The sequence below is a fragment of the Periplaneta americana genome, chromosome 11 (genome assembly GCF_040183065.1).
Source record: "Periplaneta americana isolate PAMFEO1 chromosome 11, P.americana_PAMFEO1_priV1, whole genome shotgun sequence".
NCBI lineage: Eukaryota > Metazoa > Arthropoda > Insecta > Blattodea > Blattidae > Periplaneta > Periplaneta americana.
Window position 1 is genome coordinate 146,085,928 of NC_091127.1, and position 26,908 is coordinate 146,112,835.

At 34.9% G+C, this 26,908-nt stretch overlaps 1 protein-coding gene across 1 annotated transcript in view; it reads left to right on the top strand.

Moving 5' to 3' along the window:
- Nucleotides 1-355: 355 nt before the first annotated feature.
- Nucleotides 356-26,908, top strand: part of LOC138708555 (sensory neuron membrane protein 1-like) — a 34,866-nt gene continuing 8,313 nt past the window's right edge. Inside the window, exons 1-8 of the mRNA XM_069838671.1 lie at nt 356-362; nt 2,990-3,123; nt 4,807-4,964; nt 6,740-6,887; nt 10,900-11,154; nt 15,486-15,697; nt 21,950-22,116; nt 23,458-23,576. Of these exons, the coding sequence (XP_069694772.1) occupies nt 356-362; nt 2,990-3,123; nt 4,807-4,964; nt 6,740-6,887; nt 10,900-11,154; nt 15,486-15,697; nt 21,950-22,116; nt 23,458-23,576 (1,200 nt within the window). The remainder of the gene's footprint in view (nt 363-2,989; nt 3,124-4,806; nt 4,965-6,739; nt 6,888-10,899; nt 11,155-15,485; nt 15,698-21,949; nt 22,117-23,457; nt 23,577-26,908) is intronic.

The following is a 26,908-nucleotide window of genomic DNA, read 5'->3' on the forward strand; positions in this document are numbered from 1 at the left end:
TTTCGTTTTCTAACGACTCGTGTAATAACAGAAAGCTAGTCGTCTACTTTATCGAAATCTGATGTTCAATTCCAATAATTAAAAGCTCTAACAACAATTATTAATGCACTGGTATATAATGCATCCATGGTCGTCTCACCTTGACATAATGACATTAACACTGAACACTAAACTGTCAGTGTTGGCATAGAAACACGATAACTGACAGTTGACGTCGACTGTAATTAAAATCTTAAGTGGGTCCTGCTGTTAATTGTCTCTCTGCCATCCCCTATTCTTCAGTTTCAACATATTACTCATCCAATCCGAACAGAACTCCTAAGTTTCTCCCGATTGTTCTGAGTATCTCGCAAAAATGCAAAGTAAGTGCAAGAAAGACAAAACCAATTATTTTACAATGAAACAGTTTGTTTAGTAATTCTGCTATCCTTTATTAGAACTAACTTATAATAGGAAGTATAAATTATACTAAAGGATAAAATACGTAATTTTAACAGGTAGGATGGAGATAAATGCATGAGGAAAAAGTAGGTTTTAAGGAGAGTGCAAATGAAGTCATGTTTAATTCTCGGCTCAAAATGCACACATTATTATTACGATTATTATTATTATTATTATTATTATTATTATTATTATTACTCGTATTGTTATTATTATCATTATTATTATTATTATTATTATTATTATTATTATTATTATTATTATAAATATGAGATTAATTGCAAATATTTCAATTGCGGTAGTTTGTTTACCAGACATCAGGATCTTGATTATTTTTTGTAAAGTCATTAAGGGTGATATTGATTGTGAATCATTCATAAGCAATATCAGTCTTCGTATTCATGCTAAGGGTTTAAGATTTCAAAAAAAATTTTATAATACGAATTCTAAATCTCTCTCTCCGGTCTGCAGATGTATTAAATATGCTAATTTGCATGGATTGAACTTGGATCCATTTAATGTGTAGTATATACTTTTTTAATTTTTATCTCAGTTTTATTAACTTATGCTATTTTTTTTAGATATTTATCGTAATATCCCATTGCATATCTTTGTATTTTATTTTTATTTTATTTTATTTTATTTCTTCCTGTAACCACTACAGGTTCCCATCGACAAAGAGTACCATGATATAATAGAGTAAATGCCTTGAGGCTTAGTGATAAATTGTTGTTAGAGTGAAAAATAACAATTTGAATTATATTGAAACACATGATATTAAACGAAGTAACGTCGAGATGCGAATTAGTCACGGTCCATATGTATGATGCCTGAAAATAGCTATTGAGCCTTTGAGTGCTACAATTGTTAGATCTCTTAAAATATTTTTATGCAGGTCAAAAGATTTACACTACTTATATGATTCCAGTCTTCATTTATATGATTTCATTAATTCATTTGTAATTCATTTTATTTAATTGTCATTATTTTACTTATCTCATTGTACTAATTTTAATAATTATTTGTATGCATTGTTTTTTGTTGTTTATTCATTTTTTCATTATTGTTTAATTGTATTGGTCTGTAATTTTCATAATTATTTGTATGCACTTTTGTTATTCCTTGTACACTCCTGTGCTAACTTTTATCTTGTGCTGAACTGTTATTGGCCTCAGGCTGTTGTACAGCACATTAAATATTAGTAAATAAATAAATAAATAAATATTATTATTACTATTATTATTACTATTATTATCATTATTATTATTACTATTATTATTATTATTATTATTATTATTATTATTATTATTATTATTATTATTATTTGAAAATCAGAAATATTAAGGTCCACAATAACTATGAATCCTGTCGTCAGTTTGCAAAAGGGAACATGTCCAAAATAACAAAGTGTTGAAAGATTGCAAAAACTATAACTAACCGTAAGTTAACAAATTTAAATGTCCACATATTTTTTTCTAATTAGATCACTATGGGTACATACATTGAGGATCTATGAACATTTTAATTTTTTAAGTCTGTTATGTTTCCCCCCCCCCCAACACTTCGTCATTTTGGACGTGTCCCCTTTTGCAAATCGACGACAGAATTGTAAAGTTAGCTGACAAATATCATATCACGTATCATTATTATTATTATTATTATTATTATTATTATTATTATTATTATTATTATTATTATTATTAACATTGTTATCATTATGAATGGAACGAAATTCAAATAAAAACTGCTGAGCCATTTATACCAGAACCCACACTTTCTGAAGTCAAAATTTCGATAGAAAAGCTGAAAAAGTACAAGTCTCCAGGTATCGATCAAATTCCAACAGAATTAATACAAGAGGGTGGAAGCGCATTATCTAGCGAAATTTATAAACTTGTACTTGCTATTTGGGAAAAGAAAATTGTACCAGAACAATGGAAGGAGTCCACAATTGTACTTATCTTTAAAAAGCGGGACAAGGATAACTGCAGTAACTTCCGAGGAATATCACTTTTGTTGACGTACCAACAATTCACCATCATCCATTAAAAGTGTAATGGAGACCCATCCTCTGAAGGTAGGCGTACACTCTGGATAGTTTCTGAGAAACTAAGTGGTCTACACTTCTCGGCACTAGCGACATCTTTGAGTCACGCTCGTAGACTCAGGGCGAATAACAGCAAGTTAAGAGTCCTGTCCTTGTATTGTACAAAAAATAACAAAGAAAAACTGCCGCTTACTGAGATAGTAACCAGAAAGGTTTCAACAATGTAGGAGTGAAAACTAAATCATCATCTGATTGTCCGACCACCCAAATAGGGCAATATGAGTAGGTAACACGCTATAGACATAAAAGATGAACAAGAAGGAAAATCCACCGATATTGGCTGAACTTGAACTCATGAACCTGGTTCCAATAGGAAACATAGTAGCTATCCACTCGATTTAAAACAATGTACGTAGTATGTAACGTTCATATAAACGTATTCTTGTAATTATTGATTCTTTGTTACGAATTTTTTTTACCACAACACTTGATTTTCTTAAGTTCCTCATGTTGCAGTGTCACTGCAGAATTTGCCGGGTAAGTGGATAGGAATGTCAGGGCTGGTGATGCTCATGCTGGGCGCCACAGTCGACTTCTGGGGCTTCGGGGCCTTGCTTCGAAACCAGATCAAAAACGTGAGTACAAAACTTAAAAGAAGATTACGACTATTTTTGGTGTGTTAGTCGATTTTGAAACGTTTAATTCATATTAATTATGTATGTAATTATGTATGGAATTATAGGATGGGGTAGCTCATTTAAATCCAATTTTAATCCACTTTATTTATTACAGAAGAAGATAATTAAAATATGTCTTCATAAACCTTTTGATTTTCAATCTCAAAATTTGTTTTTAGACTTTAATGTACTTAACGTAAGACAAATTTATTATATTGTATTAATAAAACTCATACATAAAAATCGAAATAGTTTTGAATTGTATTCTCATAGTTATTAAACAAAAGGTATGAATTCTTTAAGATTGTTTGAACCAAAATGCAACACCGTTACAGTATTTAATCATAGTAGTAATTTAGGGCCAAGAATATATAACAAATTTATATGTAAATATCCTAAACTTGTCAATTCTAATAGTTTAAATTTAAAAAGTTATGTATGGATTTTATAAAAATTGAAAAATTGTGAATTTAAATTTATATACTAAATTGCGTAGTAGACTTAAGACAAACTGTATTGTATAATTATTAATTTCAATTCAGGAATCCGCCCCTGAGCACGAGTTCTACTCTATCAGGGGCGAGCTATAGTTTTTCTGTATAGCCTATATTATATTTTATGTTACAATTATTAGCAAAATAAAAAATAAATATATTATTTTATTAGTGAGGAAGTAACTGAGAAAAAAATATCGATTAAGTTTTATAGCCTCAACTTTTTTTTTTGCTCAAACGTTGATGTTATTACTAGTGTATATACAGTGTGTTTTTGAGGTTGTGCTACAAACTTTCAGGGATGATGGCGAAGGGCACATGTATCAATTTGAGATAAGGAACCCTGGTACGGAAATGACCGAGTCAAAAGTTACAAGCAAAAATAGTTGTGTTGAAATGGAATAATTTTATTCCTCTGTACACCTTATTTATGTGTATTTATCTGTACATCTTACACAAACTGTATTCATCTGACGTTTACGTTGTCTACTTACAGTATTCCATTCAGTGCGCTGTCTGAGGGATGGGAGCAGGAAACTACACTAAAGCAATGCAGATAGCGTAATTTGTAATGAACATGGTCGGTCCTGATATGCACGTCTGTAGACAGCAGTATATGTGTATAAGTTGCAGTGTCCAGTCGATCAGTCCTAGTTAGATGGAGGAGTACACGAGAGCGGAATAAGCAGATCTGATTTTCGAATACGGATGAGCCAATGGGAACAGTAGAGAAGCTCACATCCGGCCCATACAATCTTTCCACGACTGTTCCAAAGGTTAAGGGAAGGAGGGCACGTGGTGCCAAATTACAATTCCATTTCTACACTAATATTTTTGCTTATAACTTTCGACTCAGTCATTTCCGGACCATGGTTCCTTATCTCAAATTGATACATGTGCCTTTCGCCATCATCCCTGAAAGTTTTTAACACCACTTAAGAAACACCCTGTATAATATACATGTAATATCAAGAGGATCAATATAATGAAGCTGGTAAAGAGGTGTTAAGATAACTATTTTCAGACATCGTTGAAATAATTGAAAAGGGTGCAATACATGCTGATACCGCTAAGATTCTTGGAGAGAAAACTTTGACATTTAACACGTTAAGAAACAGATTTTTATCTATATTTTATTCTGTTGCAGAAACTGGCTTTAAAGAAGGGCAATGAATTTAGAAAAGCCTGGACAAAATTTGAGGACCCGATTGACTTCAAGATATACATCTTCAATGTCACGAATCCGATGGAAGTGCAAAAGGGACAAAAGCCCATTTTGGTTGAAATAGGACCCTATTTCTACGAGTAAGAAAACAAGCTACAAGTTTTATACTTTCTAATTTTTAGAACTTTTTATTTACGTATACTTATCGTATTTTTATAATAACAGATGAACAGTAAGTAATGTCATTAATTTCGAGGGATTATTCTTCGAGATATTTCAAACATAAAAGTTTAATACAATTTTGCTCGTTTGTGCTTCCTTTTCGAGAAAAAAAAATATTTTTTGTGTAACATTACATAGCTGTTTTAGGAAATTCATTAATTTAATTCCCAATGTGCTCGTTCAATTTAAGAGAGTAGTATATTATGATAATAAATTATTGAAAGAATTTTAATTATGCAGAAATTTAATCCGAACAAATGTAACAATGTAAAATTCCTTTGCAAAACAAAAGGTTGCAGAAATTTGATCCGAACAAATGTAACAATGTAAAATTCCTTTGCAAAACAAAAGGTTACATTTGTTTGGATCAAATTTCTGCATATTGAAAGGACAAAACTAAAATTCTTTCAATGATTTATTATCATAATACACTATTCTCTTAAACTGACTGAGCGTGCTGGGAATTAAATCAATGTATTTCCCAAAACACGTATGAAATGTTTCATATAAAGAACTTTTATCTCAAAAAAGGAAGCAAAAACGATCAAAATTTTATTAAACTTTTTGTTTGAAATATCTGAAAGAATAACCCCCTGAAATTGAGACAGGGGAATCAAAAACTCTCTAACTCCAATAAACCAAATTTTACAAGAGAGAGAAAAAAACTTATTATTTCTCTTACTAACTTTAAATATTATATATTTATTTATTAATATTGTGTAAAATTACATTCTTTATCAATTAAATACTTCAAAACCTAAATTTTTATATTATCTTACGCTACAATTTGAAATAAATACTGCTGGAGTTGGTGGTTTTCTGACTTCCACAGTGTATGAATTAAGAAAAGTGAATAAATATGAGCCATGTGAAGAAAAAAAGATAAATATATCATAAACATTGGAATATATGAGAAAATGGAAGTTTATTATTAAGATTAACATTGCTACATTTTTTAAATTTCAAATATATGAGACAGAAAATCACAAATTACCATAAAGCACATCAAAATACACAAATGAAACCACAAACAGTATTAAAATGTTAACACAGTCTCATTCATGTTACAGATTCTGTTCTTTTCTCTCACTCTCATGTTCTTCCTGTGCATCTAGATTCTAGATTATTACTGTCCGCAAACAGAGTTTGGTAATTCATCCTACTTTCCTCAGAAATAAATTGCATTAAATTTTGCAAGTCCTTTTGCTTTCTTCTTTCAATGGCAATGCTGAATTGTACTCTAGTTGACTGCGGAATGATGCATCTGAATTCGGTTTCTGGAAGTTAATCGACTCGATATTGTGCCTTTAATAGTCTTACTTACATGGATTTCATAGATTTTTGTGACATTCTGAATACCGTATTGCATCACTTTACTCAGCTGGTTGAGCGATAGTTTTGCCACCTACCGGGAAATTAAATGGAATGGAATGCAAAAACTCTCTTATTCCATGGAGTAAGTGGAGTTCTGACTTCCACGAGTTTTAAAACAGCCCCCAGAATGCAGATGAATGTCGATATTAGTGTATTCTTGCCTTCCACGCATGCGGGACAAACTAAAAAGCATCATCCAGCCCATAACTCAATTTTGTCAAAAATTGGAATTAGTGTGTTTTTCATCTCCCTGTCTCAATTAATGCATTACTTACAGTTCACCCTATATATTAAGCTAATGTTTTTTTTTTACGTAAAGAGAGTACAAAGAGAAGATGGACATGAAGGACCGCAGGGAGGACGACACTGTGTCTTTCAACCCACGTGACTCTTGGGTGTTCCGAGCCGACAAGTCTGGTGGACTGACTGGCGACGAGATTCTCACCATTCCCAACGCGGCTCTACTGGTAAGAGTCCAAACAACTGAAATCCGATGTATGAAGAAAGAAATTATGCTTACAAAATTATTGCAATGTATAAGTTGTACTGTATTGTATTTTATTGCTACATACTACACTATAAAATGAATAGTCACAGAATAGATACAGCGCATACCGTCACTTGAATAAAATAATTCGTTTACATGCGAACCTTTGTCATAAATATACCTGATTGAAGCAAAAAAAATTAAACAAATAAATAGCCTATTCAAAGAATAAATTTTGAACTTTTACAGACATTTAGAGAATTTACAGAATATCTGAAGCCATCCAAAGTAAACATTTACATCAGTATGGCTATAATGTTAGACAATTAGACTGCCTGAATAATTTGTATTCACCAGGAAATGAGCCTTAATTACGAAACGAAAATTTAACATAACAAACAAAACGCTGATTACATATGAACTAATAATCAAATCATAAGTAGATCTATGTGTTTGCAATACAGAATGATGGTAACGTTCTTTCTCATTATACAGTAAAGGAGGCAAGACCTGTCGTATGACCTTATCGTGTTCCGTGGCTATGTCACCAATGAATATGAAGGGAGAAGATACGTTTTAGTCTGAGATGAACTTCCATGTCGATAGATTCGTATGATATTAACCATCATGAAACAAACTCTCTGATAGCTCATTCTTTCCCCCTCGCATAGCTCACATGCCAGATCTCGCCTCTTCATCTATACGAATTATAACGACTATGTATGTATGTATATATGTATGTATGTATGTATGTATGTATGTATGTATGTATGTACGTACGTACAATATACCGGGTGGTGACTTGAAACACGCACCATAGGGATTTCAATGTTAAAATGTATATTTTGTTATATTAGCTCCTCTAAACATTATAAAATAAAATGTCATTAAAGCTTTTTATAGAGAAAAAAATTCTGCATCCATTTTTTTATTAAATTAATATTTTGATTATGTGTGTCTTTGAAATTAATTACAATTAAATAGTACATTATCCAACCAGCCTATAATGATAGTAATTAAGACGCGAGTATGTTTATGAAACAAGCGCAAGCGAGTTTCATAATTTTCATACGAGCGTCTTAATTACCATTATAGGCAAGTTTCATAAGACTTTTTATGCTCGACCATATTTCTAACTTGAAATTATTCAGAAGTATTCATTTTATTCGTATCTGACTGAAGGCCGAAGTGACCTTGTGCATAGCTCGCAAATTGTGAGATATGCGCAGACGCGAAAGTATTGATTTTTTCCGAGGAACAATAATGTCATTGACCTTGATATAATCTAGAGAATAACAAGAACTAATTTTGATATAACCTGGAAATTGATTTAGAATTGAAAAACGAGATAACAAATTGAATTTATTTGAATATTATTTACAATTAACGCTAATTATTATAGTAACAGAACATAACCTTCTGCGACAGTATTGGATTTCCAGCCTCCGTGTCGTTTCCCTCGTTGTCTTTCGATTGCATATCCGAGAATAATCGAAAACCTGAACTTTAATGAATAGGTGTACTTTAATGACATGTATTAAAGGACTGCTACCAGGTGTATAATTAATACATTTCGGCATGGTCAAACATAAAAGTAATTATAACCATTTTTAATGAAAACTTAATTACAGTAGGTCATGGATAACGGATATTTCTGTTTAAAACAAAGAGGAAACAAGTGAATGTGACATCAATGTGCTGCCGGTCTTAATGGATATTCCTCACTGAACTTCCCACATACTCTACATGCACTATTTCCAGTATATACTACCGTTTAATAATTTGAACTTTTTCTCATGAAACATAAACAATTATAAATCATTGCATTCAATTGTTTTTATTAATCCATGGCCAACTATGATTAGCATGCTTTAAAAATTAGTGCAGTTTTCGTGGCGGGAGTACTTCGAATTATATTTTAGATTTTTTTATCCCCAGCCAAAAATTGTTTTAAAGGTATGATTGGATGCAGAATTTTTTTCTCTACAAAAAACTTCAATGACATTTTCTTTTATAACAATTAAGGCAGCTAATATAACAAAATATAAATATTAGTATTTAAATCACTATGGTGCGTGTTCCAAGTCAACATATACGTATGTATTAGTTTCTTAACGTCCCGTCGTTGACGTCTTGTGATGCCCAGCAAACAAGCTACTTCATCCATCTATTGATCCTTTGCAAGTTATCTTTTTTGTATTCCTTCATAGATCAATTTCTTCATTTCCCTTCTTTCTTCTTCCATTTAGGTATTACTTAAAACACTTTTCAGTAATTTTCCATCTTTTCTTCTGTGTACAGCAGTGGCAAAAAAAAACCGGACCGACCCTTGTAGCTGATTTCAGAGCCTTGTTCACTCCAGAGCACGATAGACTGGTAACTAAGACTTTCGTGGTTCGAATCCTGTCTGGGAAGGAAACTTTTTTTTTGTTCCTTATTCAAATTTATTCCCAATACTTTTCGATTGTTGGTAAAATTCTTGTTCTGGGAATAATAAGTTCATTAAGTAGTAAAATATCGCTGCAATCGAAAAGTATTTGGAATAAATTTGAATAAGGAACAAAAAAAAGTTTCCTTCCCAGGCAGGATTAGAACCACGAAAGTCTTGGTTATCAGTTTATCGTGCTCTGAAGTGAACAAGGCTCTGAAATCAGCTACAAGGGTCGGTCCGGTTTTTTTTTTTTTTGCCACTACTGTATATGGTCATACTATCCAAATTGTATTCTTTTAATAAGTGCCACTTACGTCAAGCTTTTTTCGAACAACAAATAATGAATTTATTTCTTTCTTCCTTGATATTTTAGCTCACCAAATGTACGAGTATGCATTTTAATTGACACTGATTTTTTGTTGATGAGGATCAGATATAGATGCACTATCACCTTTACTTTTTAACTTCGCTCTAGAATATGCCATTAGGAAAGTTCAGGATAACACAGAGGGTTTGGAATTGAACGGGTTACATCAGCTTCTTGTCTATGCGGATGACGTGAATATGTTAGGAGAGAATCCACACACGATTAGAGAAAACGCGGAAATTCTAGTTGAAGCAAGTAAAGCGATAGGGTTGGAAGTAAATCCCGAAAAGACTAAGTATATGATTATGTCTCGTGACCAGAATATTGTACGAAATGGAAATATAAAACTTGGAGATGTATCCTTCGAAGAGTGGAAAAACTCAAATATCTTGGAGCAACAGTAACAAATATAAATAACACTCGGGAGGAAATTAAACGCAGAATAAATATGGGAAATGCGTGCCATTATTCGGTTGAGAAGCTTTTGCCATCTAGTCTGCTGTCAAAAAATCTGAAAGTTAGAATTTATAAAACAGTTATATTACCGGTTGTTCTGTATGGTTGTGAAACTTGGACTCTCACTCTGAGAGAGGAACATAGGTTAAGGGTGTTTGAGAATAAGGTTCTTAGAAAAATATTTGGGGGTAAGAGGGATGAAGTTACAGGAGAATGGAGAAAGTTACACAACGCAGAGCTGCACGCATTGTATACTTCACCTGACATAATTAGGAACATTAAATCCAGACGTTTGAGATGGGCAGGGCATGTAGCACGTATGGGCGAATCCAGAAATGCATATAGAGTGTTAGTTGGGAGGCCGGAGGGAAAAAGACCTTTGGGGAGGCCGAGACGTAAATGGGAAGATAATATTAAAATGAATTTGAGGGAGGTGGGATATGATGGTAGAGACTGGATTAATCTTGCTCAGGATAGGGACCAATGGCGGGCTTATGTTAGGGCGGCAATGAAGCTCCGGGTTCCTTAAAAGCCAGTAAGTAAGTAAGTAAGAGAATCAGATATAGTATTGCGCTGCTATCAAAAGCAGATTTAGAGATGTTTTAGAAATGTAAGCATCATGGTGTCGAAAAAATCGCTTTAGCAAGCCTGTCTGAAGTGAAAGTAAAAGAAAGTCATGGCTTTAATTAACTTTTCAAGTTTGCAGAGAATGATACTAACTAGCATTCCGACTCTCAGGGAATGGCATTAACGGTGGAGCGCGAGAAGCCGGTGGCCCTGCAGCTTATCAACAAGGCGATCCCATTCATATTCGGCGACCCCACGTCCGTGTTCCTGACGGCACCGGCACGGAAACTCCTATTCGAAGGAGTTCCTCTCTACTGCAATACCACAAACTTCTCAGCCAAAGTCATTTGTTCCGAACTCCGGAAGAAGGAGAAAGACTTACACAAGTTGGGCGAAGACATCTTTGGCGTTTCATTCTTCGGCATGGTACGTGATAACGTTTTGTTAAAATCATTCAAAGTTAGATACGAGTTCCCAACAACTTAACAACTCTTTATACAGTGCGTTCGTTGCTCGACCAGACCGTTCCGCGGTTGCCTTGAACTGGGTGAAGATTGACGCGCCTGACGCCAGAGTTATACTGGTGACAGACTACAGTCTCTAATCGCGATTTTCGACCTAATCGCGATCAGGAGCTAAATCCTGTTCCCAGAACTAGATAATCGCGCTGAGGCACGGCCCAGTGGACGAAAGTAACATTTTAGTAATCTTTGGTTTCGAATCACCTCGATTTATATTATTTAGGAAGGCGTGATAGCTTCTGCTGTGGAATTTTATTACCCCTTCCATTATATTATATGAAATAGAAACGAAAACTAATGGCTAGGAAATGAATTTGGCTCCTATTAGACGTAGTGGAGAAATTTAATGCAGATTTGAGAAAAGTAAAAAGAAATATATTAACAAATGACAGACGAATTATTCATGTTTCATAAATATAGAAAGCAATAGAAGGCTGCTGAAAGATGTTTCATTTCAATAAATAATGGATTACAAACTGGAATTGGTTTCTTTTCCAGATTTTCAATTTCAGTCTCCATTACGACGCTATCGTTGAGGTTAGGACTGATTTTAAAAATATGTTTTATTACAAAATAATATAAATTTTTGGCATGATGATATAAATTTTATAGGTTATAAAATCTCTTTTAAAAATAATATAAATAGTAATGATATAAATTGTATCAGTTTACATTGTAAAGCATATAACAATTTTAACAAATAAATTTCCATATCAAACTGCAAGAAACAACAAAAAAAAAAAAAAAGAAAAAAATGAACAAACATCAAAAGAAAGCATGAACTTCAGGGGTTGTCCAGGAGTGAAACAAACATATACGTATTTACATAGAGAAAATTGTTTCCTCTATGGCAATTCAGCTGTTGATCAGACGGGACCAAGCGTGACCTAGTGTGTCACCACATTTTCGGTAATTGCGATCGGAGCTAATTGCGATAATGCTAATCGCGATTAGCGACTGTAGTCTGTCACCAGTATTACACGTAAACGACCGGCAAGTCATGGGTACGGAACACTAACTACTCTGCTAACATTAGGCTTACTTGCATCACAACATATGTTGAAAGTGATTACCTTCAATTCGAACACATTCCCTATATCTCCGAAAGCGATTCTCGTTCACTCGCAAAAGTTCATTTTGGCTGATTGCCTGTATTTATCTAGTGATGTTGTCCTTCATTTCTTGTAACGTGTGCGGATTTGATGCGCACACTTTATTCTTTAACGTTCCCCATAAATAAAAATCGCATGGAGATATGTCACGGGAACGAGATGGCCACAATCCTCGACTAATTATTCTGTCACCAAACACACTTCGCAATTCATGCATAGAATTCACAGCGGTGTGCGCTGTAGCTGAATCCTGCTGAAACCAGCCACTCAATCGTTCATTTCTTGTTGGTTGCGGAAAAAAAAATATTTAAAATTGAAGTTACATAAACGTGTGAATCAACTGTAGTGTCGAAAAATATGAGACCGATAATTCTACTCGCACTCACTGCACACCAAACCCCAACCTTTGCAGCGTGGTGAGGAACTTCATGAATAATATGGGGATTTTCGGTAGCCCAGTATCTATTGTTTTGAGTAGAAACGTGACCGTAAAGAAGAAACCACGCTTCATCAGTGAAGAACGTTAAAAGTGAGTCCACATCGCCATTATGAACGGACTGCACAAACCAATTGAGGCGGTAGCCGGAAAATGGGCCCGTAGGTCTATTGGCCCTTTTTCGGGAGAACGTTTAATTTGATTCTCCGTTTTAAAATCTATTTGCTTACAAAGTTTTGTTTCAATATCTTGTAAACAAAGGGCAGGGTAGTTATTGAATGAACCCATGCAGCCTTGCGTAGTAATGGAATTCAGCAAACATCAGTGAAGATGATCCTCAAAGTGAGTGTGAGTCCATCCAGGATGTGCACTGAAGTGTAAACTGCACTCTGAAGATAAACTTTGAAGTGAGTGTGAATCCATTCTAGATTAATGGTAAATAATCTTTATTCAGTATCCAACAGATATTGTTTATTTTCATGTATTCGGTAAAATTTATAACGTAACTATGAGATATATGTAAGAAATTTAATTTTATTAAAATGATTATGAACTTGTAAACATCTGTAGGCCTAATGTGCGGTGTTCAATGGTGATGTTTAATGTCTTCTAAAATATTTTGATAAAATAAGCTTGTTCTCTGTAAAAAGGGCCTATAAAATGTTCCAATAAAAAAAAAATATATATAACACTATTAAAGTCGAAATGCATTATTTAACAAAAACTTGTAGACAAATATTATTGTAACAGTATGCAAATTGTTATTTTGATAAAAAGTGCATTCAAACCGCAATTACATAAAAAAATTTCTTTCAATCTTTGTTTTCTCGAAACATGACTTTTGCTTATGGGCCCTTTTTCCGGCTACCGCCTCAATTGCAATAATTAACCCTACTTACAGGATCTTGTGGTTGTAAAGCATGAACTACAGTTACCCTGTACGGCCTAAGTTTCAGAAGTTTCGTTGCCATAAAAGCTGACGTCTTGGAAATGTTAACCTCTTGTGCTAAACGTCGCAATGATTTGCGGGGTGATTGCTCTAACCGGGCCCCTACTTCGTCAAGCTTCTGTCAGTACACGGCGTTGTTGAACACGTTTCTTGTTCAAAAAAGATCCTGTACGTCTGACTTTATTGACAAGATCATAAATAGTTGATCTGCTAGGAATTCGAACACCTGCAAACAGATGTTCAAATTCTCTTCGAGACCTTCTTGCAGAAGAGTATTTCACATACGCATCAAAGAGAAAAATACGTTGTTCTAAATTGTGCTCAACCATTGTTAATAGACACTTTATCACCACAAGACAACACAATTTTACTCACAACACGCGCACAGACGTCTTTCCCTCACGACAGATCCAACTCGACTGACTGGCACGTCAGTGGTAGTTATAGCGCTACTCTTGGTGCAGGTGCGCCAATCTTCACCCAGTCCAAGGCCGCCGCGAAACGGTCCGACCGAGCTACGAACGCACTGTATTATGTACAGAGTGGCGCAGGGAACGGGAAATTTTGAATTAACGTAAATGGCATGAATAAACACAGTACACACATCATTTATTGTCGGAAGTGCATGTAAATTTAAATTTACTAAGATATTGGAAATTAAATTAATGACTTTCCCAAAGCATGCTATGAAAAGTATAAAAAAAAAACAATTTGTATTCCGAAAAGGAAGCAAATACGAGCGAAATTGTATTAAACTTCCTTGTCTGAAATATCTCAAAGAATAATCCTCTGAAATTAATGACATTACTTATGATTTATCCTGTACATATGGACTCTGAAAACACAGTTACACACATTGTAAATAATTCGGACTGCAAAGACGATGCACGTGTGTGATGTAGTTTGACCTTCACTTCAAATCAGCTCGTCGCGCTGCCGGTAGGTATACCCTTGCTACGCATTTCAAACTGTCTCACTGGCTGACATGATAGACAAAAACATCCAGTAGCCTTTGTACAGAGTTATAGTCCGGATCAGCTTACTTCAGGTGAAACGTAACCATTTGTCCCCCATTACTACATATTCTAGTGGATTGTGGTGATTTTCTAGTTTGCAGGTTGAATTTTCTTTCGCCAACTTCGTTTCGAATTTCGATATCAACAAATGGTAGTGATTTTGTAACTGGTATGTTGGCAGCTGAGACAAATATCGATAATGTTTGTCGGTACTAGAGTTCCATGAAATTAAAATTGTACTAGATTTCTGAGCCGGTTACTGGAAGCTAGTGAAATTTGAGCATACTAATAATTAATTAATATCAGTATTATTATTATTAATACATAATAGTTATTTTATGCATTGCGTTGTGGTTCAAGACTATAGTCAGGTAAGTTTTCGGAGTTAGTACTAATAATTTCGTGTGGTCAAACAAAATACATTTTTAGGTTACGTCTCGTGAGTCAATTGTTCGGTCAAACAAATTAATTTCATATTGCCAGACAAAATACTTGACATGTTGATCCCTTTCCCGTATAGTTTGCCTATGAAAATATGTTACAAATTATTGAATTATTTAGAATAACCTTCCAACATAAAGTACGGTTAGTAAATAAGTCATTTAGTACGTAGGATCGTGTGATATCTGGTAACAGTTGGCAACACTGACAAGACGGCAATATTTGCTGTTTAGGAACTGTTCTTATGTGACCCTCACTATATGTGATGTGATATGTGCGCAGAGAAACGGTACCCCTGGTGGCAGACTTACAGTCAAAAGGGGCATTGAGGACATCCACGATCTGGGTCGAGTAGTGGCGTTCAACGGGCAGAAGAAGATGACGGTGTGGAGCGGTGATCCCTGCAACCAGTTCAAAGGCACCGATTCCACCGTCTTCGCACCATTTATCACCGCCAAAGACACCATCGCCGCCTTCGCTCCCGATCTTTGCAGGTTCATATGACTTTTGTGTTCAAAACAATTTATGAAACTTTACTGATATCCTAAGAGATGCACAATAGTTTTGCAACGTGAATTAAATCATAATAAATTGACAGGTATTCACTGTCATTATGATACGACATTGTAGACATTCGTATCGGAGTTACAGGGCAACGACAACTGCCATGCATGCCACTATAAAGGGAAAGTAGTACGATTTTATAAAACGGGCAAAATAAATTATACAGGGACATCACTTTATTTTTACCAACATTTTTAACATTAACCTGGCTATACTCGGAAACACTGTTACCCCCTTCCATTACAGGAGTTTGGTGTTAGTCTACTAGTGCAATATGTAAACAAATCATTGTACTAGCTAGAGGAGGAGAGAAAAGTAATGTATTCATTTATGTTACAAGGAAATGGGATTTTCAGTTTGATCATTACTTTTACGGTATTTTATCAAAATACAGTAGAGTAGTAACATTTTTTTTTTTTCACAAACTCAACTCTTCAGGCGGTTTTATTCATTATATAATGGCTGCTTTATTCAGCATATTACCGTACTTTTTTGTAACTCTAATCTTCACTTCTGCTTAGTCCACACAGATAAAGTTATTCAGTCATGCTACACACCGTACCTGTGCGAAATAAGCAGGGTCGGGTATTTACGGAGATCGAGAAAATGACGACATAATAGATGTACAATAGATTTTTACCAATCTTTACGAATTAAGTGATTCTGATTAATAATATGCGGATAAAACAATCGCGACAAATCGCGAAATAGAGTTCTAAAAGCGAAATAAGAACACATTCGCGAATTATTATTATTATTGTGTCGTTTTATAGGAAACTTCATATTCTGAGTTCTTTTTTCGGACATTTTTTCATTTGAATTTGTTGCATATTCAAGTAGGCTACATTACATGGTATTCCAGGTGTTCTGATTACATTAGTGAACTCAAAAGACGGAGAATTCAACATTTCACTAATAATTTGAAAGTATTAATTTGAGGGCTGCATGTTTTTTTTTTTTTTTCGTTTTTAATGAATGCGTGTTAAATACAGTCTCAATCCAACAAATACTGTCTATTGGCCATACTGCATCTTTACCAGAATCCAATGAACCTATAATGTTAATTATTTGGAAAGTAATATTCATACTGATTTAATACTCCAATTTCAAAATAATTGTATTTTCCAAAATTTCCATTAATATCCAACAAGAGTACAAATGAATCTCCAACAATCTCCGCCGACACCAATATTAAAAAAACACAAATGATAAAATTAATCTCCATAAATACCTGCCCCTGAAAATAAGCTTCAATAATATAGGCTCTTCCTTCTATGGAAAACGCAACCATATTTCTGAAACACACTATACTCTGTACTGTTTACTTCACTGCTAGCAGACTTCGAATACAACAGAGGCCTAAGTTTATGTGGCTGACGGGAGCAAGAACATTAGTGAAAGGGGTGGGAGTCAAGTACATTCAGAAACGCAGATACAATAAAAATGCAAGTAAAATAAAGTGATGTCCCGGTATATTAAAAGTATTTATTTCACTCACTGACTTCACAACATAGACCAAGCTAGACGCTGATATTACACAGTCCTCACACAGCCATCACACAACCAACATCTAAAAGAGGCACATCGGCATTAATTAATTCTGACACCTGGCTTGAGCCTTATTATACAGTTTATTACGATTATTGTCTTGGATACTGATCCCACATTACCATATTGGAAAAACAGCATCATCGTCAAATTAAATGTATATTACTATCAACATTAAACATTCCAATTTATAATATTAGCTTTTATAAGACAATCATATTAATTTGAAATAACAATCATGATAAAATATGAGACACACACCATGATACATACGTTTGAATGGTTAAAATATGTGCAATAATGGGAAACAGAAATATGAACACAATAAATGTATTCAAATACTGTAATTTGAAACTCTTCACATTCACAACATTTCTACCTTAGTTTTATATTTTATTATTTTATTTTTTATTCTCTTGTCTATGCGGATGATGTGAATATGCTAGGAGAAAATCCACAAACGATTAGGGAAAACGCGGAAATTCTAGTTGAAGCAAGTAAAGCGATAGGGTTGGAAGTAAATCCCGAAAAGACTAAGTATATGATTATGTCTCGTGACCAGAATATTGTACGAAATGGAAATATAAAAATTGGAGATTTATCTTTCGAAGAGGTCAAAAAATTCAAATATCTTGGAGCAACAGTAACAAATATAAATGACACTCGGGAGGAAATTAAACGCAGAATAAATATGGGAAATGCCTGTTATTATTCGGTTGAGAAGCTTTTGTCATCTAGTCTTCTGTCAAAAAATCTGAAAGTTAGAATTCATAAAACAGTTATATTACCGGTTCTTCTGTATGGTTGTGAAACTTGGACTCTCACTTTGAGAGAGGAACAGAGATTAAGGGTGTTTGAGAATAAGGTTCTTAGGAAAATATTTGGGGCTAAGAGGGATGAAGTTACAGGAGAATGGAGAAAGTTACACAACGCAGAGCTGCACGCATTGTATTCTTCACCTGACATAATTAGGAACATAAAATCCAGACGTTTGAGATGGGCAGGACATGTAGCACGTATGGGCGAATCCAGAAATGCATATAGAGTGTTAGTTGGGAGGCCGGAGGGAAAAAGACCTTTGGGGAGGCCGAGACGTAGGTGGGAAGATAATATTAAAATGGATTTGAGGGAAGTGGGGTATGATGGTAGAGACTGGATTAATCTTGCTCAGGATAGGGACCAATGGCGGGCTTATGTGAGGGCGGCAATGAACCTACGGGTTCCTTAAAAGCCAGTAAGTAAGTATTTTTTATTCTTTTACATCAAATTACTTCATTATTCCATGTGTGAAGACTTGCATACATATATACTTTGCAACTTACACGTGTATTTTAAATAATTGACAATGAGGGCTGTCATATAATAATGTCAAAATGTATCATAACCATGTTGATTTTAATAAAGTTCAGTTGGCATGTCACTAAATATGTATTGTATTTGTAGAAATTATGTAGAGATTACTGATATTACCGAAATGTACTTCGTATCTGATGATGTTGGCCCTGACCAACGAAAACGTTTATACATCTTTTAAACATGTAATGTAAAGGTTTAACACCTTAAACATATGTTGTGAAGTCAGTGACTGAAATAAATACTTTTAATATTCAATACAGACTTCTCTGAAAACTAAAAAATGAATTGCAAAAAAAAATATATATATATACGGTATGTTAAAAGAAGATTTAGAAGAATCTCAAACAAAGAGATAAAACTTGTAAACATTTTAACAAAAAGGTGATATATAGAGTGTATACAATTTGATGTTAAATATTTTTGGGACATTCGTAACAACAAAACATTGATAAGCTTTAATATAAACAGGTCTGGATTTAGGTATAGTGCCGCCCCTAGGCAGTGCTAAAATTTGCAGCCCTCCATCTCCCACAAACAGTTTATGAGCAGCTATTATACAAGTCACGCTTAGTTTAAATTAGTTTTAAGTGAAATGTTACAATTCAGGAAACAATAAACTGGAATCAATGTACATGCATTTTACTTGTGCATTATTAGTACATTATGCAACGAGCCTATAATGAAGGTAATTAAGAAGCGAGTATGGATATTTATGAAACGAGCGCAAGCGAGTTTCATAATTTTCATACGAGCTTCTTAATTGCCATTATAGGCTAGTTTCATACGACTTTTTATGCTCGACCATATTTCTAACTTGATATTATTAATTTTCTTTGTATCTGACCTTGACCAATGTCCCGTGTGTTGTGAGATGTGCGCAGACGCGAAAGTATTGATTTTTTCCGAGGAACAGATGTTCACATTGACCTTGCTAGGCCATAAGAACCTACAGAGATAACATTGAAACTAAATTAGACATTGAAAAACGAGATGACAAATTGAATTTATTTGAATATTATTTACAATTAACGCTAATTATTATAGTAACAGAACATAACCTTCTGCGACAGTATTGGATTTCCAGCCTCCGTGACTTTTCGCTAATTCTCTTTCGATTCCATATCCGAGAATAATCGATACTTGCGGTATTATAACGGCAGAAAGATGACCTGTCATTGGCTGAACAGTTGTAACCTGAGTCGTCATTGGCTGAAAGATCTGACCTTTAATGAGTAGGTGTACTTTAATGACATGCATTAAAGGTCTGCTAGCAGGTGTAGGGGAGAGTCGGGTAGTATCGGACATCGGGTAATAACGAATAGTGAGTTTCTTTTATCTACCACACGATGATAGTACCTGATTGACATGGTTACGTTTCTGTGATGTCGCATAGAGAAACGTAACCATGTCATTCAGGTACTACCATATGGTGGTAGATGAAAGAAACGTACTGTCCGATGCTACCCGATGTCCGATACTACCCGACTCTCCCCTATAATTACTACATTTCGGCATGGTCGAGCATAAAAATATTTCCTTCGCACTTTCTTCACAGTATAAGCATTGATGATGTCATCAAAGTCGATCTGACAAAACACATCAGACCCGATGTAAAGAAATATATAACATGCGAACTTATTCATTGTTGAAAGAAAATTGATTGTGAAAGGCAAGCTGTGGTTTATTTTTATGCATTGGTTTTGTTGGTGGTATAATTATTACGAGTATTTCTTACTTCGATAAGAAGTATAAAGTAAATTGAAAAATAAACTCCAACTCTTTGCGGAATAAACCTTTCATATCGAATTATATAGTGCAGATGCTGGAAAGTGGTTAAATATTATTGTTGATGATATATATTATCTACCAAAAAGTAATTGGGCACTGTTTTTGCCCCTTTAGAACCTCGTGGTATCACCTCTTGTTGCTATAACAGCAGCCACCCCGTCAGGCATGTTCTCCACTAGTTTGTGTAGGATATCCACTGGAATGCGTCGCCATTCCTCTTGCAATATGGCACTCAGTTGGACAATGGAAGTTGACCAAATTTCCCGAAACTTCAATCGCCGGTCCAATTCGTCTCAAAGGTGCTTAATGGGATTGAGATCAGGACTCTGTGCAGACCAGTCCATCCGGTGAACATTATTGTCTGCATACCACTGCATAGTAGCCACCAAAACATGGCATCTAACACGTAAAATCATGGATACCCAATTACTTTTTGGTAGATAGTGTATTGCATTGGAAATGTAACAGAGAGTTGTGGTTACCATCCATAGCGATAAATACAGTGCGTTCGTAGCTCGGCCGGACCACTAAAACATTCAAATTTGAAAATTGTACTTTCAATAATTGTTCCTTTTAAAATTATTCATGTTTATTTTTTATTTCATCATCCATAATTAAAAGCTTTCTTGTTTATGTCATCATCCCTAATTAAACCTTGTCTAACACTTGTTTATATTGTTTAGGTTATGTTATAACGGTAGCTAATAAACACACATCCAATTTTATTTTCAACAATGCATTCCTGTTTATACAAGTAGTTAAATTTAAGGAGTTGATAATATAAAAACGTGATACCGGCATTAAATGTAACTATGCAACTTCACACTTCCCTTTTACTCTCACCACGACCACGTCAATGCAATAACAAAACAATATCCGACTTCCACAACAACAAACTTAAGAAAAGATTTACAAACAAGTGTTTTAAAAACAAATTTCATTTTAAAATGAAAATAAAAAAGAAAAGAAAACGAGAAAGAGAGAGAAAAAAATTACCCCCCCTCAAAATTGCCGCCCTAGGCAACTGCCTAAATCCGGCACTGAATATAAATATGTTTCTGAAAATAGTAGGGCCTACTTACTTTCAGAGTTAGTAATGACTTACTCTACAGAGAGTTCTGACAAATTACTTTTATGGTGCAGCTTTTTCTTTAGATATAGACTTTATGTCGACAGGAAATGTATTGGAAAGATAATGAGGTATTAAGTGACTCGGTTGATACAGCTGGCGCCAGCGTTTTTGGCGTGTGTCCTAGATATATAGTGCCCAGTTTGTGAACATGTTGCTAGTGCAGCCGAGAATGGTGCCACTTCCTATATACATCACATCAGCCATTTGCCAAACACAGTTGTCAGACTGACTGCGGCAAATGTAAAACACTCGAACTTAAGGTTTCCATTACTTTTTCACACGCCAAAAACGGTGACGCGGACTGTACTTGACAATCTTAAGTTAATGGTATAGGAAAGTCTAATGATTTGAATTTCAGAGCAGCGGAGGCCGAAAACTTGGGTCCTAGGAAGTTCAAAGGAATTAAAGGATTCTTGTTCAATGCGAACTTCGGCGACATGTCGACGGACCCGAAGCTCAAATGTTTCTGCACGACACCCGACACCTGCATGAAGAAAGGCATCCACGACACTACTCGATGTACAGGTTAGGTTGTCATGATCACAGAACTTCTATCTCACGTCTCCTGTTAAAAATATTCCATTCATCCCGACAGGTAGATTACATCCTTTTTTTTTCAACTCACTTGCCCTGCAAATTTCTCAGATCCTTCAATAAAACGGGTTATTTTAAAGTGAAGTAAGTAACCAAGACGAATGAAATTCAAGTGGCTGTTCTATCTGTCCCAAGAATCCTTGAAAAGAGACGAGATGATCGTTACTCCAGCGAATATGGATTATATAGAATGGACACTGAGTGAATTTTCCTGTTTTGTTTTTCTGTGCGCCGGCGTTTAGTTCCACTTTCAAACGCTAGAGATTTGTGTAACCGAACACACGCTAGAGTTCCTCAATAATAATTGAATATAAGAGTTGAGACACAGGATCCAAACATCGCCTACCTTGTTGCACAATCCAGTAACGGCTTTGCTTCAAATAAATTCAAGTCAACAACTTTTCCTTACTTCTCAGTGATAAACCAGTTATAATAATAATTTTTTACGTTTTATATGTATAATAAATTATATTATAAAATAATATAATACATTATAAATTATGTATCTAATTCGTTTAGGCCTAATATTTATATACAATATAACAGGCATATGGTTTTACTTCTCATAGGAGTTTTGTTTTTACATTTTCAGCGCTATCAAATCATTACAAATTTTAATTGTTGTTGGGGGTCAACATCTCAACTCTCATCATAAAGGAACTCTAGAGTCTAGACATTACAGATGACGGATTTATTATTTCATCGGTCCAATTTATTTTGAGTAGGCTACATAATGTACCTAGATGTATTAATTGTATGTGTTATTCCGCTGTGTCGAATCCTAGCTGGTGTGATGTCAGCACCAACTCTAGTGAAAAAGCAGAAATCTCACGCTCAAACTGGCTTGAAGGTCATTGAAATCAGTCCTGCTACAACAAAGATACCGACGCGAAGTGTCCATATTTTTAATTCCCTATACGCTGGTTACTTCTTTAGACATTTATTAATTCTCATTTTTTCTTATTGTATTGTAGACGTAAATTACAATTATCAGTTAAGAATAGCAGTTTAGTCGGTCATGTCCGTTGTGCGAAAAATATGTTCAGTTGTGAGAGATATTACTACAGAAAGGAAAAATATATAGCTCGTTGGTTTTCTTCTGGTGACTAATTACCAATTTCAAAACTAATGACGCACTTCATTCCTCAATTATTTTCTAAGCTGCATCATTAAGCAATTCTAAAACTAAAGATGGAATTACTATAAGTATACGCTTTAAAAATTAATAGTCTCGTAGTCTATCAAGTGTTAGTAAGATTATAATTTTTTCAGGCGCCCCCATTATGGCGTCGTTGCCTCACTTTCTGGATTCTGCACCGGAGTACCAAGACGGCGTTATCGGCCTCAACCCCTCAAGGGAAAAGCACGTCATCATGATGATTCTAGAGCCGGTAAGAATCTCCTTGTTACAACCTATCTTCGAATAAAATACATCAAAATGTCTTGAATTGAACTACTTTCCTTCACTTGTGACATATAAATTCAGTTAAATCATTTCATGTTTTCAAACTGTATCTCTCTCATATTATTTAAGGTGGTGGACACCCTGTAAACTCTCAGTCATCTGCTAAATTTTTAGGAATTGTACTGGATCCTAAATTATCTTCAGTTCCCCATTGTTTGTACTAAACTCTCAAGAGTTATTTATTTATTAAGAAAATTGAAAATACTGGTGCCTAAAACATATGTAAGAAGTGCTTATGTTGCCTTCTTCAATAGAATAATAATCTATGGTATTACTGTACTGGGAAATAGTTCTAGTGTATCTAATGTTCTCATTTCACAAAAAGAGCCTTACATGTACAGAGTGTTAAAAAAAAGTATCCAATATTTTAGGAGGTGATAGTATGCATCAAAACAAGAAAATAATATCTAATAAACATGGGTCCTACAACACATACTTTCTGAGATCTGAACACTTGTTCATAGGAGGTGCTCAATGTGACGTCCATTTATAGCAATGCATTTCTCTGCCCTACAATACAGCAGACTACCAGATAATCTTACCGTAGTTGACATCCTTGGCACGGAATAATGATACGTCGTAAGGAATACTGAAAACAAAAGTCTGGTTGCGGATATGAGCGGGGTTCAGCAGAGATGATGACGTGAATTTTCGTAATGAGCATGTGTTGGCTGATGAAAATCCTCATCCAGCTGAAGAAACAAGGTATCAGCACCGATTCTCAATCAACTTATGGGCAGTCGTTCTTGGTGATAGATTAATAGGGCCATACGTCTACCATAGACACTTTCAGACTTTCTTATTAACGTATTGCCTGCCTTGCTGGAGGATGTGCCATGTCAGCAGAGATTAAAGATGTGGTTCATGCACGATGGCGCACCAGCACATTTTCTACAAAATGTGCGTTAACACCTGACACTGACGTTTCAGAACCGCTGGATTGGTCAGGGCAGCCCCACACTTTGGCCTGCTCGTTCCCCAAACCTAAATCTCCTTTTGGTTATGGGGGACACATGAAGGAATCAGGTCAATTTCAAAGAGTGCGTGATTCCTTACGCCGAAGGGCAGAGGAATGCATTGCCATGAATGGACGTCACATTGAGCACCTCCTATGAACAAGTGTTCAGATCTCAAAAAGTATGTGTTGTAGGACCCTTGTTTATTAGATATTATTTTCTTGTTTTGATGCATACTAGCACCTCCTAAAATATTGGATACTTTTTTCAACACCCTGTATTAACCGGTTCTCTTATGATGCGCTTTGTAGCCTCATTGTTGTTGTGTGGCAACTGGCTATTGTTTGTGTGATATTCGTTCGTTGCATTTCAGAACGTGGGATACAGAGCAACGTGTGAATATCAAATTTCGTGTTTGTTTTTTTTTTTTTTGCACAAATCTCCTTCAGAAGCATTAAGAATGCTTGAAGAAGCTTATGGTGAAGCAGCAATGAAAAAAACACAGGTCTAAGCCTGGCATAAACGTGTTTCTGGAGGTCGACGGCTGGTCGTCTTTGATAATGCGACAAACGAATATTACAAAAACAACAATGACTATGATCATGAAACCTCTACGAAAGTGACGTCATGAATGATGCCAACACCAGAAACAGAAATATACCATATAACTTTATTCATTTTGACGAAAAAAAATATATTCCGGAAACTTTTTGAACCAAGTAGTAAGCCTATATCAGGATACCTCTTAGCACAGAGAAACTTTAACCGACATATCAATTAAAATACATTTAAACTACCTAAGAATGCATTGGCGACAGAATGAAGTCTATCGCTGGGATTCTGTCATTGCAATCTTGCAGATTTTCGAAATTTTATTATCGATTTTCTGGTTTTCTTGAACAATAGGCATTTCAATATGCATTCAAGTTAAAGGATTCGTTAGGATTTCTGGTATTTTAGTGACAAAATATTCTGAGTCACAACTGGCAAAGAAAGACGTCCAGGGCGCAGGTTTCTATTCTCAAATTGTCTCTTATTATCTCTCTACCAATCCTAAAATTTTATTGTGTGGTTACTGAAATGCTCTACGTATTAATATATGCAAATTTTCAAGCTAGCAAAAAAATATATGTTATGTTACTAGATTGGTGCCACTGATTGAGGTTCTGGCTGACATGTACATCTGTTATCAGGCGGTACATCTCACTTGACGATATGGGTCAGAGAAAACTAACTGCCGCTCTCGCTCGCTATGTTCGTTTGCATTTGTCTTTCGAGTCTCGTCTCGTCATTCTCGTGCGCTTCGAGTCTCGCTCATCATTCTCGAAATAGCATTTGTTCGGCGTGGAAAGATTTCGTAACTTTGAATAACATACATCATTGAAATAAATAACATTAGAGATGTTTAATTGATACAGAAAGACAAAAAAAAACAGTATCATATTTATCAAAATGTTCTGGTTCTATTATCAGATATTACCTATGGGCTATGGTTTCTAAGAAACATAAAACATAACGTTAAATAAAGCGTTAATATTTTATTGTTTGAGATTTTACACTTGATCTCAAACATACGAAAAAAATCCTAGTCTTTTAATAAGGGCCTAGTAATTAAATAAAGATTGGGGAACGGATTATTATGCACTGAAAGCTAGAGATGTTGTTCCAAATAGGCTAATTGATTGTTTATACATATATAACAGTTGCCAAAACAGATAAAAGGTCAGTCTGATGTAAACAACTGTGACGATTCAAGGTTGTTTGACGTTCGAGATTTGACCACTCCAGAAGTCTTGATTCTTGATTCACTCACAAGCAGTCAAGAACATCGTAGGTAATATTGTCGTGCGGGTTTTCGGCTTTGCGGGCGCTGTTAGTGTTGATTTCTGGTATCGTTGTTCAACTCTAGTTTGTATGCATCTGAAGTCTGATTAGTGTACTTGTAGCTAATCGGCGATGTATGTAATGGAGGGGGAAAGGAACTGGCCAACCTACCCCATTATCTCCTGGCCTAGTTCCCTCATAAGTGGTGTCTTGTTGGTATCACTTCTGAGGTTCAGACCTGCCCTCGGACAGTTGACTAAACAACAACTAGATTGGGTTAATTTAACATTTAGAATTTTAAAGATAAATAAATTACCATACTTAGAACTCATTATAGTTTCATTATGTGGAAAAAAAACCTAAATCTGTATTTGCCAGATCTTCTCATAAGGGAATATAAGGAAAATATCATCACACATGTGTGAGGTCAGATACTTATCTTCGACCACCGCATAATTCCGTAACAGGGCAGATCATT